This window comes from Ahaetulla prasina, chromosome 4 (genome assembly GCF_028640845.1).
Source record: "Ahaetulla prasina isolate Xishuangbanna chromosome 4, ASM2864084v1, whole genome shotgun sequence".
In the NCBI taxonomy this organism is placed as follows: domain Eukaryota; kingdom Metazoa; phylum Chordata; class Lepidosauria; order Squamata; family Colubridae; genus Ahaetulla; species Ahaetulla prasina.
Window position 1 is genome coordinate 73,889,845 of NC_080542.1, and position 17,432 is coordinate 73,907,276.

At 38.4% G+C, this 17,432-nt stretch overlaps 1 protein-coding gene across 13 annotated transcripts in view; it reads right to left on the reverse strand.

Annotated features, from left to right (window-relative positions):
* The window catches only part of BBS9 (Bardet-Biedl syndrome 9), a 531,293-nt gene that overhangs the window by 364,113 nt on the left and 149,748 nt on the right, over positions 1-17,432 (reverse strand). For all 13 annotated transcript variants that reach the window (XR_009155158.1, XR_009155160.1, XR_009155159.1 and 10 more), the window contains exons 14-16: positions 7,065-7,169; positions 5,937-6,077; positions 5,740-5,835 (exon numbers count right to left, since the gene is read on the reverse strand). Coding sequence is in view for 8 of the 13 variants with exons in the window: in XM_058183859.1 (XP_058039842.1) it covers positions 5,740-5,835; positions 5,937-6,077; positions 7,065-7,169 (342 nt within the window). In the remaining 5 variants the exon portion in view is untranslated. The remainder of the gene's footprint in view (positions 1-5,739; positions 5,836-5,936; positions 6,078-7,064; positions 7,170-17,432) is intronic.

Consider the following 17,432-nt stretch of genomic DNA (forward strand, 5'->3'; position numbering starts at 1 on the left):
GAAAGAGGAGGAATGGGGTAGTCAAGCTTAATGTCCAAGATCCATCCCCAGTCCAACACCAATTGGAATTGTCTTCAGTGGAAACAGAAAAATTATTGCAACACCACAATATAATTTGTAATATGGGCTCTACTCATACTCAGTCAAGCTCAATCTTCATCTTCCACATCATGCACTGATGATGTTAGCTACCTAGTTAGGGCAATGAAACATCTACAAGAAAACAAGCAAGCTCAGAGACACCAAGGACCTCTCAAAACAGCTTTCATGTATAAACTAATTCCATCATACTAACATCTGTGTGAACGGGGCTTTTGATCATCAGGGACAGGCCTATGGTTACCACAGTGGTTTTAAACTATATCAGACCAATGCCACACAAAAGGAAGCTGAAGACTCAGAATTATTTAATATCACAAATTACATTATGGGGAATAAGAGAGTATAATCCAAGACAAAACTAGAATTGTATCTACTTTTTTCATTGCAGATCTTCAAAGTAAAACAAAATGAAGAATGCACATGTATAATGAAATATATGTATTTGTAGTTCAAACAAATTTTTTATGCGAGGAAAAAAATATCAAAACATTTTAAAAGTGTTTTTAAAATGAATATTTGAAAAATAACTATATGATTGATATCTGGATATATCCAATATAAAATATATATATAGGGAAAATACCTTTCCATATACCATATACTGCTACCAACAGCCCTAGAATTCTCAGGGTATCTTTCTCTCTCTCTCTCTGTTTGTGCGTGTGCGTGTGTGTGTGTGAACGTACGTATATGTTTACATATACATTTACATATATATTTACATTTACATTTGTATTTATTTGCCAAAGATGTAAAGCAGTATGGGGACTTACTCCTAAATTAGTGTAAACAGAATTATAGCTTATGGATTATATAGTGGAGCAGAATCAAAATCACAGACTGTAATGCATTCGTCTATTTGTCCATCAGATATACTGTGCGGAAGCTTATATTAAGACTGTATGCATCATATTAGATTTGGGAATAAATAAATCAAACTGGTGAAAAAATAATTGGCGGGGATATCAAACACTATTAAAACTAAATGTTTTACTTTTAGTTTTAGTTTAGCTCTGTTGGAGCTCCTACACTCTGGAACGAACTTTCCCCTGGCCTACGCCAAGTGCCTGATCTTCGGACCTTTCGCCGTGAGCTAAAAACACACTTATTTATTCAAGCGGGACTGGCTTAATAGTTTTATTAAATTTTTAATTGGGGTTTTATTATTATTTTAGGGTTTTTAAATTTTAAATTTTTATATGTCGGCCATTTTGTAATATGCTTTGTTTTAAATTTTTTGTTTTAATTGTATATATATTGGGTTTTTTATCTTTTGGCTGTATACCGCCCTGAGTCCTTCGGGAGAAGGGCGGTATAAAAATCTAATAAAATAATAAATAAATAATAATAAAATAAATGATTACAGCATTCTTTAGCTAGCAAAAACATCTGATGGGATAATATCACTTTCTTTCCATTAATGAATCAACAAAGATTTACATCAGCTAAAATCTCATTCAGATATGTTCATCATTTAAATTTCCAGCTCTGTAAAACAAATAACTAGTTCTAAATTTACCTCACTTGCACAAGTATCTTTTGTTATTTATTAATGTTTTAAAATCTTAAGCATTCCCAACATTTTAATATGTAATGTTCTTATTTTGCTTTATGAATACTGTAAACTTAAATATTAAAAGGACAATGCAAAAAAATGATCATACAACCAAACACAAATAGAAATGTAGTTTATACAAGTAAACTAACTGATACTGTGAGAATTCCTACCTAACCTCTTCCCCAAATGTTTCCCCTTAGAGGATTTATATTGAATGTTACTAAGTTTTCTTTCCATCAGAGGCAATAATAAAAAGCTCATGTCACAAAAATCTAGATTGTTGTATACAGCATCTCTAAAATCTATATAAATAGAATAGACAATATTTGAATATTTGTATTGCTAAATCTTTCATGGAACTGCATGTCTCAAATTTTAAAAAAGGACAGTGGAAAAGGCTGTATACATGAGAAATTTTTAAAAATAATTAACCTAATATTACAAACCACATTTTATAATGTTGAAAAAAATTGAAAAAAGTGACAGTGAAAATATTGCCAACTAGATTGCATATCCAATTGATAGTACTTATCAAACAGCAATCAGCGTTATACGGCAGACTGTATTTACAATTTGTTTTAGCAGTCACATTACCAAACCAAATTATTTATTTGTTTATTGAAAACACTTATATTAACTACCATCACTGAACAGCACAGTGGCTCAACAGTTAAGATGCTGGCTTGTTGGCTGGAAAGCTGACAGCCTGGGTTCAAGACCTGGCAGCACATGATAGGGTGAACTCCCACTTTCGTCATAGTTCCTGACAACCTAGCAGTTCAAAAGAATGTAAATGCGAGTTAATAAATAGGAATCACTTCAAGTGGGAAGGTAACAACATTCCGTGATGTCATGCTAGCCACATGATTGCAGAAACATCTTCAGATAGGTGGCCTCGAAATGGAGATAGTATATAACCCATTAGTAATGGCTAGCAAAGAAAAACTGCATGGACTCTTTTACCTTACTTACTTTTACCCATCTTATATCAAATTCTGGTCAATTCCCAATCAACAGTTAAAACAACATCACTGTATCATTAATACATACATATATCTATTAAAAGCACAATCATTTAAACCAGGACCACTGTTAAACTTTAACTAACAAGTCCACTAGTAAGTCTTCTTGTCAACCTCACCCAATTCCAATGCTTGGGGGAAACTACAGTCTTAAATGCTTTTCAAAAGGCTAGGAGGATGGGGGCCTGCCAAACCTCAGAGAGAGGAGTCTTCCATATGGTAGGGCTGCTGTGGAAACGACACTCTTCTAGATTCCATAAGATGGCAATGTTTAAGGGAAGGGACCAGTAATATACTCATCCTATTTGATCTGGCAGGATGGCTATAAGTCCTTAGGGAGATACAAATAACTTGGTCCTGTGTCATACAGGCTTTAAAGGTAATTATCAGTATCTTGAATTGCATCTGGAAAGAAACCAGGAGCCAGTGAAACTCACACAACAGAGATGTTACATGGACATCCATCACTGTGTGCATGCCACTGCATTTGGATAACTTGTAAATTTCAGGTAATCTTCAAGGGCAGCCCCAGATAGAGTCTGTTGCAATAATTCAAAAGGGAAGTAACAAGACATGTGTCACTATAAGCAAGGCCTTCCAATTTAGAACAGATGGCAACTGGCAGACAAATCTGTACAAAAGCCCCTTTACTCATGGCCTCCACCTACTTCTTGAGCAGAAGCCATGAGTCTAGGAAGACCTGCAAATTGTACCCAGCCTTGAGGAGTGTTACAAATAATTTATCCAGCTTCAAAGATGAAATATCATCTGGAGCAGGAGATATAGCCACAAACCCAAAGCCACGCTGTCTTGCCGGGTTGAGTCAAAGCCATCACCTCCCCATCTGAACCCTTACAACTTCCATTTGATCAGTACCATCACAAGATCACCTGTCTGGCTAGGTGTAGAAATATATAACAATATCAACAGCATATTGATCATACCACATTGTATACTGATAGTAAATGTTAAAAGGAGAGGCAAAAAACTTGAGCCCTGAGGCATCCATCAAAACCAACTGAAATCAGCCACAGAGCCTGAAGGAGAACCATTATAACACAGTGCCTCCCACTTCCAACCCTCAAAGCCAGTCCAGAAGAATATCATGGTTGATGGTATTGAAAGCCATTAAAAGGTCCAGAAATGCCAGAATGGTTGCACCATCCCCTTCTTGAGCCTTCCAAAGGTCATAGACAAGAACTGTATGACTGAAGAGAGATTAGTCATTACTTGGACCTAACAACAAACTACCTCCTGGAATGCCTTAACCAACCAGCAGGGGCATGGATCTAGAATTCAGATAGCTGAGCCCACAACCAAAGGACTCTATCCACTTCATTAAGAGTAACTATCTTGAACTCCAGATAATAAGGCTCAAACCCCATATAACAAGGCTCAAGTCCATCTCTCTTCTCTAAAGGATCTACCAAGTAGATTGAGTAGATTGATCTACTCAATCATCAAGCAACTTTTTCTGACAGATGCCAAGAATATTCCTTGTGCAATCCTGCAAGGGCTCCCCAGCCTGTCCTTAACCAGGAAGGATCTGGTCATCCAAAACAGGGCCACTGATCAGCTATTTCCAGATGCAATGAGAGCAGAGAAGTAATTATGCTTTGCTACCTTTATTGCGCATGATAAATTCCAATATGGGGATTAGTTAGCCTCACTTTTCATTTTTGTCCTGTGGCACTTTAGGTGTCTCTTATGAACATTACATTAATCAGACATATTATGAACCTTGTTTCATTTTCTGTGCACAGTGAAATCATTTTCTCCATAACTAGATTTTTTATGAATTTTTATGAATTTTACCAGCATTGTCCATTAGATTCCACTCAGTAAATTAACCCAACTTAAAATCTCGTCCTAGAATGGAGGATCCTTTGCAAGCTTTAATGCAATGAAGTACATCCAACTTTAGTTGTTGTGTTGGATTGTTGTTGGTTCCTTTTTTAATAAGGGTGCTAGAGAAGATGGCCAGTTTGCCCAATAGTAGTAAAGCGAGCTATTCTAGAACAGAAGTAAATAGAAGAAAAGGATGCAAAAACTAGAATAACTGTAGAATATGATAATAAATGTGTAAATAGAATAGAAAGGAAATGGGTTTTGACGAGAAAATGTTCAAGCAATTTTGGTTGCAAGAAATTTTGACATATTTCCAGATTTTTGATGCAAGTTGGCTATGATGGCACACATTGAATAATAATCATGTATGTGTGGATGTGTGTGTGTGTGTGGGTGCATATGTATATATGTTTGTGTGTATGTATGTACTGGTGTGTGTGTGTGTGTGTGTGTGTGTAAAAATTAGGCATAGAAACAGTGATTGTTACAGTAAATATTTCTACACATGCATAGGAACATTATTAATATGACTATTAAACATGCTGGCCTTTCTTCACCCTGGATATGATCACAGTTCCATCTATGGAATACAATAATTTATGAATACCAACTGAATGGGACTCAGAATTCAAGCATTCTTTTTTCATGCAAAAGCATACTTTACATAATAATGATTTTATAGTGTTCTAGTGTTATATGGATTTGTTATAATATATATTAATCAAACAAAATTCTAAAATTAACTAATTACCGTATATACTCGAGTATAAGCCGAGTTTTTCAGCACATTTTTTGTGCTGAAAAACGTCCCCTCGGCTTATACTCGGGTCTATACGGCTTATACTCGAGTTTTGTTTTTTTTTAAGCCCCTCGGCTTATACTCGAGTATATACGGCTTATACTCGAGGTTTTTTTTTTTCTTTTTTTCACATTTTACCGGACTGAAGCCCTGCCGGTGCAGTGAGAGGGCGGGGCGGGGGAGCCGCCAGCCTTCTCAGCTGAGGGAGGAGGGTTTCAACCGGTAGGTGCCTCATTTCCCACCCTCGGCTTATACTCGAGTCCCCAGTTTACCCCAGTTTTTGGGGTAAAATTGGGGACCTCGGCTTATACTCGGATCGGCTTATATTCGAGTATATACGGTAATTAAAATCTAGGTCTTAGGAATAGTTCCTGTATAATCCAATACAAATTCAATAATCAGATACTCACGAGAAGTTTTCGAAGCAAGTAAAGTGATTCTGGAGCCAGCTAGTAACTGAAATCCTAAAACATTAAGTTGATCTTCATCAATTTGATCAGCAAAGTCTACATGAAAAAGAAGAAACACAGTTTGCATAATTTCTTCCAAACTTCCTTCTTTATTGCAGGCATTTTCTTATTAAAAAGGCTATTGTTTGAATTTTTACCTGAAAAAAGAGTAATAAGGCTGACAGTAGGTTTGTTGGTATCAATAGTTAACTTCTGGCTTGCTGTTTTTGAAGGCTGAGCAGGAAAACAAACCAGCCGCAAAGGTAATCGGAATTTACATTGGGCAATCCTTTGTGCACCTGAAATAAATCATATATATATGATAACCCACTTAATATATATATATATATTGGTCTACCCAAATGTGGGAGGGAGCATACTGCTTCCCTTTTACCTTTCAGCCCCAATCCAGGAACTCCCACAGGCAGTCACTTTCACAACAAACTATTTTGTATTAAATAAAGGGAGACTAGTATAGATATATTTCAAGCTATTTAGTGCTCATCAGCTAACCTACCCTTCTGGAATTCGAACCTGGGCTTGCTTGCATATTAGCCAGATATATTAACCTCTAAGCCACAAGTCCTCCTTGCTTTGTCAGCTGTACCAGGGAAAGATTAAGTTGGTGTGTTTTTTCCCTATGAAAGCAACCTGGTGTACCCAAATATGGGAAGGAGCATACTGCCTCCCATATACCTTTTGCCTTTCAGCCCCAATCCAGGAGCCGTTAGAGGTTAATACAGAAGGGTATGGCTAGGTGATGAGAGCTAAATAGCTTGAAAGAGATCTATACTAGTCTCCCTTTATTTCTTTGTCAATAAATATAAATTTAACACAAAATGTGTGTGTGTGTGTGTGTGTGTGTGTGTGCGCGCGCGCACACACACACACACACATTAAATCAAAATGCCTCAATTCTAGGGATAGGCAATAATACATTGTAAGCCTGATCCTTGGTTTTTTAATGTGTAATTTAAAAGAGAAAGAGAAAATTATGCTGCATTGCATTTTCAATAATGCTTCTAACACCTACATAAAATACAAAGCCGTTTTTAGGTCATAAAAAGATCACATGGTTTCAGTCCCCTATGTGCATTAGTACTCATCCCCACAGAAAGAAAGACCAAGGTAAAATTGAGATGGTACATTATCCTTCAATGTTTTATTTTATAGTTAACAGTTGTTTCTACAAAGATATTAAGACATAAGATATTATATATAGAATTATTTTCAAATAAACTATTATAATTATTTTTATCATTTATTTACATATTCTAATAACTTACCTGTGGCTGTATTGTATGATGCTATAACGCTACCTTCCAAATCTGCTGGTAGGTAGTTCCCTTTTCGAAAAGCAGAAAGTACAACTGTTTTAGATACAGAAGATTCTGTGAATGCAAGGAGAACAATGAAAAGGTAAATTGGAAAGAGGGACTGAGAAATTTGTCTATGAAATCATAAATTCCTTGTGTGTCCAATCACACTGGCCAATAAAAATTCTATTCTATTCTATTCTATCAGTTCAGTCCCAACTCACTACTCATTCATTCTTTATCCTATAATGAAAAAGGCATGTGATGCTATTTACATGTCTTTTTCATGTAAAAAAGCAGTATATAATAAAAAAAAACTGAAATTAGTGAAAGTTATCAAACTTCATTCAAAATCATTATAAGACACCAAAATAACAACAACTTTAAGAAATGCAGAGCACTGAAGCTACCTCACTGCCTTGGCTTAACTGTAATAGTGAGGGACAGCAGACCCATCATAGCCTTATACTTTGGATCAGATCCATCTAGAGACATGCCAGACAAGATCTCAGAGGCTCCAAACTAAAAAGAATGTTTCTCTCCAAATAGGGTTTAATTAATCTGCCTCATCCCTCCAAAAAATAGTTGAAATAATTGAAATCTGGCAAATTTTATAAAACATTTTATGACATAAAAATCATCAGAAAACGGATATATAGCAAAATAGAAAATGAAATAAAACATTCTCTGTGCTTATATTTGACTGGGCAATATAGTTCAAATTGGGCTATTTTCAAGGCAGCTACATCTCTGAATATATCCCATCTTTTCCAACGAAAGCAATATATTAGCAGCTTTATCACTGTTGGATGCACTGAGGAATATGATAAGGAAGTATTTCTGAAAACATGACCCAAATCATGCTTTCAGAAATAGATTGTCAGTTAGAAAATTTTTAGATTGTGCAGAAATGAACAGATTAACTTTGATGATTAAAGAAAGGATTCAGAATATTTTTTAAGATAGGGGATAAATTTTATCATTGGTTAGAAGAAAGGTACAGATAAGCAATGGATAATTATGTAAGAAAATGATAATAATGTATTTGTGGAAAAATGGTAATAGTTTAAATTGAGGTGAAGAAAGAAAAAACAATAAAAGGATTGAGACAGGAAAAAAAACACCGAGATGTCACAAAGAAGGAATACTGATGTTTTAAATGTATGTTTGTCTATAAAATAAAAAACTTTTTTAAAAAAGAAATAGATTGTCAGTAAATAATTATAGTTTAATAAAGTCAGAATACATCCAGAGAAAAATTGGAAAAATGAAAAAGAGCAGTCTGTCTATGATGCTTTTTATATATAATGCTTTTATTGTTATTTTAATTATTATTTCATTAAAATATCAAAAAAAATATAAAGACTGTGAACTCTAGTCCTTCCTTAGGCAGAAAACCAGCTGGTGATTTTGGAACAGACACGCCCTTTTAATTCTAGAAAAAAGCAACTGGCAAGACTCTTCTAAATACCCTGCCAAGAATATTGCAGAGGGCAGCTGCCAGGAGTAAAATTAATTGAAAGCACAATTTTTAACTGTGCACATAAAATACTATTTTACTTTCTAGTTTCTATACTTTAACCAATAAATAAGTAAACATTTTAACATATTGCTACTACATGTCTTGTAGTCATAGCTGCACCAAACAAACTTATTCCACATATGACATGTTGGAAATTAGAGGAAACATTTATTGTAGTCTTATATTAAAAGACCGATCAGGTAAACGGGAAATAAACGGGAAATAAAACATTCTCTGTGCTTATATTTGACTGGGCAATATAGTTCAAATTGGGCTATTTTCAAGGCAGCTACATCTCTGAATATATCCCATCTTTTCCAACGAAAGCAATATATTAGCAGCTTTATCACTGTTGGATGCACTGAGGAATATGATAAGGAAGTATTTCTGAAAACATGACCCAAATCATGCTTTCAGAAATAGATTGTCAGTTAGAAAATTTTTAGATTGTGCAGAAATGAACAGATTAACTTTGATGATTAAAGAAAGGATTCAGAATATTTTTTAAGATAGGGGATAAATTTTATCATTGGTTAGAAGAAAGGTACAGATAAGCAATGGATAATTATGTAAGAAAATGATAATAATGTATTTGTGGAAAAATGGTAATAGTTTAAATTGAGGTGAAGAAAGAAAAAACAATAAAAGGATTGAGACAGGAAAAAAAACACCGAGATGTCACAAAGAAGGAATACTGATGTTTTAAATGTATGTTTGTCTATAAAATAAAAAACTTTTTTAAAAAAGAAATAGATTGTCAGTAAATAATTATAGTTTAATAAAGTCAGAATACATCCAGAGAAAAATTGGAAAAATGAAAAAGAGCAGTCTGTCTATGATGCTTTTTATATATAATGCTTTTATTGTTATTTTAATTATTATTTCATTAAAATATCAAAAAAAATATAAAGACTGTGAACTCTAGTCCTTCCTTAGGCAGAAAACCAGCTGGTGATTTTGGAACAGACACGCCCTTTTAATTCTAGAAAAAAGCAACTGGCAAGACTCTTCTAAATACCCTGCCAAGAATATTGCAGAGGGCAGCTGCCAGGAGTAAAATTAATTGAAAGCACAATTTTTAACTGTGCACATAAAATACTATTTTACTTTCTAGTTTCTATACTTTAACCAATAAATAAGTAAACATTTTAACATATTGCTACTACATGTCTTGTAGTCATAGCTGCACCAAACAAACTTATTCCACATATGACATGTTGGAAATTAGAGGAAACATTTATTGTAGTCTTATATTAAAAGACCGATCAGGTAAACGGGAAATAAACGGGAAATAAAAACAGGCTGAAATAAAACCTGAACAGTAATCAGAGGGATTTATATAATAGAATACTGCAATTTGGCCACTGCGGGGACAGGAGGTCAACTGATGGCTAGCTTTCTTTCCTTTCAGGTTTCAGTATAATTATGGAAGACAAAAAGACAGAAATGGTGGCCCTCCAGCATGTTCTGCTCTTCACTGTCATGTCAGTTGCTTTTAAAATATGTATTGCCCAGGCTTTATTCTGAGATGGACTGACCTGGTTGGCAATTGCAGATTCCTGGTTAACAGAAAAATGGAAAATTCACCTCTCCCAGCTCCATCTGACAAGTTATTACAAATCTGTTTGGTTGTTTAAGGATAGATCTCACTAAAAGAGTTCTCAATTTCTATCATGTAGAAAAAAAATTCTTGTGTTGCTCTGAAGCAATGCAATAAACACACTGAATTTGGTCCCACTTTCTCAGTGCATCACTTTCACCAAGCTTTTAACTGTTAACTCATTTTCGAATTAATGTTAGTCATGTGTCTATTTATATTTTAGTTTTATTTTTAATTTATTATATTACATAGTTTGTAGGCAATATATTATATTATATGTAATGTATTATATTATTTCAATACAGTGTAGATATGCAGTGTTGACTAAAGATTAACAGTATAGATACTGTATTATAAATTTTAAAGATACAGGTAGTCCTTGACTTACATAATTGGAACCTGAATCTCAATTGCTTTTATTTTTTTATATATTTGTTAATTAAATTTGTTTGCACCCATTTTCCTGCAAGGCAACTCACTGAGCAAAGTGACTGTCAAGCCACATGATTGAATCCCTCAACAATCGAAAACCTAGCATTCCACATTGCAATCATTAAGTGATCTTCCTGGATGGAGGGAAAGAGCTAATTGCCAGAGAGTTTTAACTCTGTGCAGAACTGAAATCTTCCTAGCATGCAGTCCTTCTGTTCTCAAATGTTCTTGGAGCCCACCAAATGGTTTGAGCTTCCCTTTGCTTTCAATATTTCCTGTCAGCTTCTGACTTTCAGGAAAGGCTGGCATAGAAGGTTGCATATGGCAACTGAAAGCCATGGAGGGTTTGGCAAAACTAGTTGTAAATGCAAGCTAGTTGCCAAACACCAAAATGAAGTTACCTGACCAGGGATGATAAGAAGGGCAGCACAGACCACAAAGCACCTTTTCTAAGGCTGTTTAACTTTGAACCATTATTAAATAACTATTCATAGAGTCAAGGACTATCTGGAGAAAAAAGAAAAGATACTATATCAATATTAACTATAATTTAAAGTGTTGTTGTTGTTTAGCTTTTATATCCAAAACCAAATATCACATTAAGAAGCAACTGCACAGTACAACAAAATATTTTATTTGTTTTATTAATTTAGTAGATTCTTTTAAATCTTACCTTTATTAGTTTTGTAAGTAATTAAATGCAACAGACTTACATAAGACTCTTCTCCTATTTTCTCCACAACAACCCACTGAGTTGGGTTGGACTGAGAGCAGTGATTGGCTCAAATTCACTCAGACAGCTTTCATGTACAAAATGAGACTAAACTCATAGTCTCTTGGCTAGCACTTTATCCACTACACCAAACTGGCTCTACTTATTATACAATAAAGTTTCTGCCTTAAAATGAACTTAATACCCAAGTCCCCACTGTATTGTTACATAATATCGTTTGTGCATATTGAAAAAAGAAACTAGTAAAGCAAAGTAAAACAGGCAACAACAACAAAAAAAAAGAAAAACAAGCTATTTGGTTTCTCCTTTTTGTGCTTCAGCTAACTTACAATATTTATAAACTTTAGGCCCCCGTAGACACCAATTTATAAATATTTAAATTTGCCATGCTATATATTTTTTTTATGTATGGGAACCATTCTTGTTTAAATTTGGTTAAATGTCTGTGTGAATATATCTATATATCTATATATCTGTTTTCTGAGGTTTTCGCGGTGTTTGTATGTAGGTCTTTGGTTATTCAGGTTTTCTCCCATGTAAAATTGGAAGTTTCTTGGCGACATTTCGATGCTCCCAGAAGCACGAAGCTGAAGCCTGAAGATGACGAATGAGACTTCGTCGAAACATCGCCAAGACACTTCCAATTTTACGCAGGAGAAAACCCGAATAACCAAAGACCTACATATATATATATATATATACATACATATACATATATATATATATATATATATATATTTATTTATTTATTTATATTTATTTATTTTCAGTTTGTCCATTCCTACATATTCTCCAAGTTATTTATTTTTGAGTGTGTGTGTGTGTGTGTGTGTGTGTGTGTGTGTGTGTGTCTTGGCATGTTCGGGTCTTTTCCCATGTAAGGTTGAGAGTATCCTGGTGACGTTTTGATGAGGTCTCACTCATCTTCAGGCTGGTGCTTTTGGCTTCGTGTTTGTGCGAATAAAGCGTGGTCAGAGCTGCTGTCTCTCTATAAATACTAATGGGGAGGTGGGGAGTGTTGCTGTGAGCAGATTGGTTGGCTTTGTGGTTGCATCTTGATTGGTAGATGGAGTGAGAATTTGCAGATTGGTCAGTTGTTTTGTAGCATCCTGTGTGGGTGTGGCCCTAGTCTTTTGTCCCTGAGTTTTGGTGTTGTGGCCTCTGGAGATCTGTGATGTGATGTCTTTAGCAGATGGCTGTGATGCAGCATCCCGGGTTTTGGTTTGGCTCCAAGTCCAAGGTCTTGTCATGTGTTCTTAGCGTGTGTCAGCTTGCTTTGTGTGGGGATTGGAGGGGGGCGCAGTAGCCAGTGGTGCTAGCATGGGGCCGCGATGTGGCTCAGGCTGTAAGAAGCCTGTTATTAAACACAGCTGCCTGCAATTAGTGCAGGTTCTAGTCCCACCAGGCCCAAGGTTGACTCAGCCTTCTATCCTTTATAAGGTAGGTAAAATGAGGACCCAGATTGTTGGGGGGAGCAATAAATTGACTTTGCATATAAATATACAAATAGAATGAGACTATTGCCTTACAAAATGTAAGCCGCCCTGAGTCTTCGGAGAAGGGCGGGATATAAATGTAAATTTAAAAAAAAATGGTCTGGCTGCTGGATAGTAGTTGTGTTTTGTCTGTGGGATGGGTTTGGGTTTGAATCTGGTGAGGATGATTGGTGGTGGAGTTGTGTGTTTATCCTAGTCCGGTGTCAATTTTCGTGGCTGGGACTCATTTGTTGACTAAGGCTAGTTTCTAGATGTCTGGTAGGCGGGAGATGTTGTCCCATTTGTTCATGTTGTGGGGGTGTTTCTCTATTTCGATGGCTTCCATAATTATTCTCTTGTTATAGTATTTAGTTTTGGAGATTAATTTGGTTCCTTCAAAACAGCCGACCAATCTGCAAACACCCACTCCATCCACCAATCAAGATGCAACCCCACAGCCAACTAACCCGCTCACAGCAACAAAGCCAACACTCCACACCTCCCCACTAGTATTTATAGAGATGGCAGCGCCGACCACAGTTTGCTCGCACAAGCATAAAGCCAAAAGCACCAGCCCGAAGATCATGAGTGAGACCTCGTCAAAACGTCGCCAGGATACTCTCAACTTTACATGGGAAAAGACCCGAATATGCCAAGACCTACATACCTTTACCCGTGAAAACCTACAAAAACACACACACACACACACACACACACACACACACACACACACACACATTTGTTTTCGTAGGTTTTCACGGATACAAATATATTGTACATTCACGGGTACAAATACATTGAGGAAACCTTCTGACTGACCAGGACATATGAAAAACTCGAAGTGCAAAGAGCTACCATCTTATGTGACCTCACATTCCTACGCAACTGCCAAGACAAGAATGTGATCCCCACATCCTTCCAACTAAAATTCCATTCCAAAACCCCAGCCACCGAAAGGATCCTGAAAAGAACAGAATTAGCCCTGATCAGAAACGAACTCCACAGAAAAAGATTTCTACTAGACCAAACCAACAAGGACCTACTCACTCTGCACCTCAAACTCAGCAACAAAATCCACCCAGCACTCTGGGACAAATCCAAGCAACTAGCCCTCTGGAGAGCCGGAACAGAAACCTCCCACAAGACGGACACACACACCAACAAACACCACAGACTAGAAAAACACCAGAAGCCCAACCCCCTTCCACAGCAACTCATGAAACAAACAGTACACAACATATCAGACATGACCCTTACCATAGCAGAAGCCAACGTTCTCTCCAAAGGATTCAACTTTGCAGTCGCCATCAAACACATCCCCACTGAAAACATCATATGTGGAGTTGAAGCTAGCCTAACCAAAATCAACCCAGATGAGGCCAATAAAATCAGACTTGAAGTCACCAATGTCCTCTGCTCCAGCGACCCACCCAGAAGGAACTTACACAAAGAACAAAAAGCACTCACCGACTTGAGGAAATACAATAATATAATCATTCTCCCAGCAAACAAAGGCAACGCCACAGTGGTGATGAACACATCTGACTATCAATCCAAACTATCCAATCAACTCCTAGACCCCACTTACAAACCTCTAAACACAGACCCCACCACCTACCTGGAAAAAAACACCAAATCCAAAATAAAAACCTTCCCCAGAGGCTGAAGAGATCAAGCAAAGAATCATCCCCAGAGAGAAATCATCCAGATACCCCAAGTTTTATGGTCTCCCCAAAATACACAAAGAAGGAACACCACTGAGACCCATAGTCAGCTCCATAGGCTCACCTCTACAAAATCTCGCCAAATTCCTTGCCAAACAACTTCAGCCCTATGCAGAATCCATCACCTCAGGGTCGAGCCGAGGAGTTTAACGGTTATCTATACGATAAAATCGTTCAGCTTCGTGATGGTTTGGACCATGATTGCGATGATTCAGCTGAGGTGACAGAGACTCGTCTTGTTGAGGTTATTTGGGATGAGTTTGATTCTGTGGCTCCCGAGGACGTGGACAGGTTGCTGGGGAGGTTGCATGCGACCACGTGTTTACTGGACCCGTGTCCTTCCTGGTTAGTACTGGCTGCTCAGGAAGTGACACGAGGCTGGTTCCAGGGGATTATAAATGCTTCTTTAGCTGAAGGGGTTTTCCCCGCCGCCTTGAAGGAGGCGGTGGTGAGACCTCTCCTGAAGAAGCCTTCCCTGGACCCAGCTATTTTGGGAAATTATCGTCCAGTCTCCAACCTTCGCTTTTTAGCGAAGGTTGTAGAGAGTGTGGTTGCATGGCAGCTTCCCCGGCACCTGGAGGAAGCTGTCTATCTAGACCCGTTCCAGTCCGGCTTCCGGCCCGGTTATAGCACGGAGACGGCTTTGGTCGCGTTGGTGGATGACCTCTGGAGGGCCAGGGACAGGGGCTGTTCCTCTGCCTTGGTCCTATTAGATCTTTCAGCGGCTTTTGATACCATCGACCATGGTATCCTGCTGCGCCGGTTGGAGGGATTGGGAGTGGGAGGCACCGTTTATCGGTGGTTCTCCTCCTATCCCTCTGACCTGTCGCAGTCGGTGTTGACAGGGGGGCAGAGATCGTCCTCGAGGGGCCTCACTTGTGGGGTACCCCAGGGGTCGATTCTCTCGCCTACCCTGTTCAACATCTACATGAAGCCGCTGGGCGAGGTCATCAGTGGGTTCGGGGTGAGTTATCATCTGTACGCTGATGATACTCAGCTGTACTTTTCCACCCCGGACCACCCCAACGAAGCGGTCGAAGTGCTGTCCCGGTGCCTGGAAGCCGTACGGGTCTGGATGGGGAGAAACAGACTCAAGCTCAATCCCTCCAAGACGGAGTGGCTGTGGATTCCGGCACCCCGGTACAGTCAGCTGCATCCGCAGCTGACTGTTGGGGGCGAGTTAGTGGCCCCAAAGGAGGTGGTTCGCAACTTGGGCGTCCTCCTGGATGGCCGGCTGTCCTTTGAGGAACATCTGGCAGCCGTCACCAGGAGGGCTTTTTACCAAGTTCGCTTGGTTCGCCAGTTGCGTCCCTTCCTTGACCGGGATGCCTTATGCACGGTCACTCACGCTCTGGTTACGTCTCGCTGGATTATTGCAATGCGCCTACATGGGGCTGCCCTTGAGGTGCACCCGGAGGCTGCAGTTAGTCCAGAATGCAGCTGAGTGCTAATGGGAGCCGCACGAGGCTCCCACGTAACACCTCTGCTCCGTAGTTTGCACTGGCTTCCTGTGGTCTTTCGGGTGCGCTTCAAGATCCTGGTTACCACCTTTAAAGCGCTCCATGGCTTAGGACCCGGGTACTTACGAGACCGCCTGCTGTTACCGTATGCCTCCCATCGACCCGTACGCTCTCACAGAGAGGGCCTTCTCAGGGTGCCGTCCGCCAAACAATGTCGGCTGGCGGCTCCCCGGGGTAGGGGCTTCTCTGTGGGAGCACCGACGCTCTGGAACGAACTCCCCCCTGGCTTACGTCAAGTTCCTGATCTTCGGACCTTCCGTCGTGAGCTAAAAACATACTTATTTATTCAAGCAGGACTGGCATAAATAGTGATTTTAAATTGGGGTTTTAGAGATTTTAAACATTTGTAAATTTTTTAAATTTTTAAATTATCGGCCATTTATTAATAGTTTCTTTTAATTTCTTTTAATTGTATATACTCTGTATTTTATTTCGGCTGTACACCGCCCTGAGTCCTTCGGGAGAAGGGCGGTATAAAAATCTAATAAAACTAAACTAAACTAAACCTCACACATACAAAACTCATTCCACTTCATAGAAACAGTAAAGAAACAAAACCTACAACCCAGCGACCTACTCGTGAGCTTTGATGTCATATCCCTCTTCACCAAAGTGCCTATTAAAGAAGCCTTGACAGCTATCCAAAACAAATACAACCCCCCCCAAATACATCCTAGCTCTAACCAACCACTGCCTAACCAACACATACTTCATCCATAATGGACAAAGATACAAACAGATAGAAGGAGCACCCATGGGATCTCCCCTCTCACCCGTCATCGCAAACCTATACATGGAATACTTGAAACCAATGCTTTAGATAAATCTGAACTCAAACACAAACTCTGGCTTAGATACATAGATGACACTTTCATAATTTGGCCACATGGAAAGGAGAAACTGGACAACTTCCTCACACATCTCAACAGCATACACCCCAAAATATAATTCACTATGGAAATAGAAGCTAACAACCAACTCCCCTTTCTGGATGTCCTAATCTACAAAAAACTAAACGGCTCCCGAGGACACACCATCTACCAGAAAAAAACACACACCAACCTCTACTTAAACGCACAATCACATCACCACCCTACACAGATCAACTTCGTAGTCAAGACTCTCATGCCAGAACCAAATGCCTAGCCAACAAAGACCACCTGAAAACTGAATTACACACTCTCACAAACGTATTAATCTCCAACGGATACCAAACAAACACAATTACCAGCCTAATCCAAAGGGAGACAACGCCCAAGAACCAAGACAAAGAACAAGACAACGGCATCGCCCTCCTCCCGTACATCAAAGGCACCACTGATAAAATCAGCA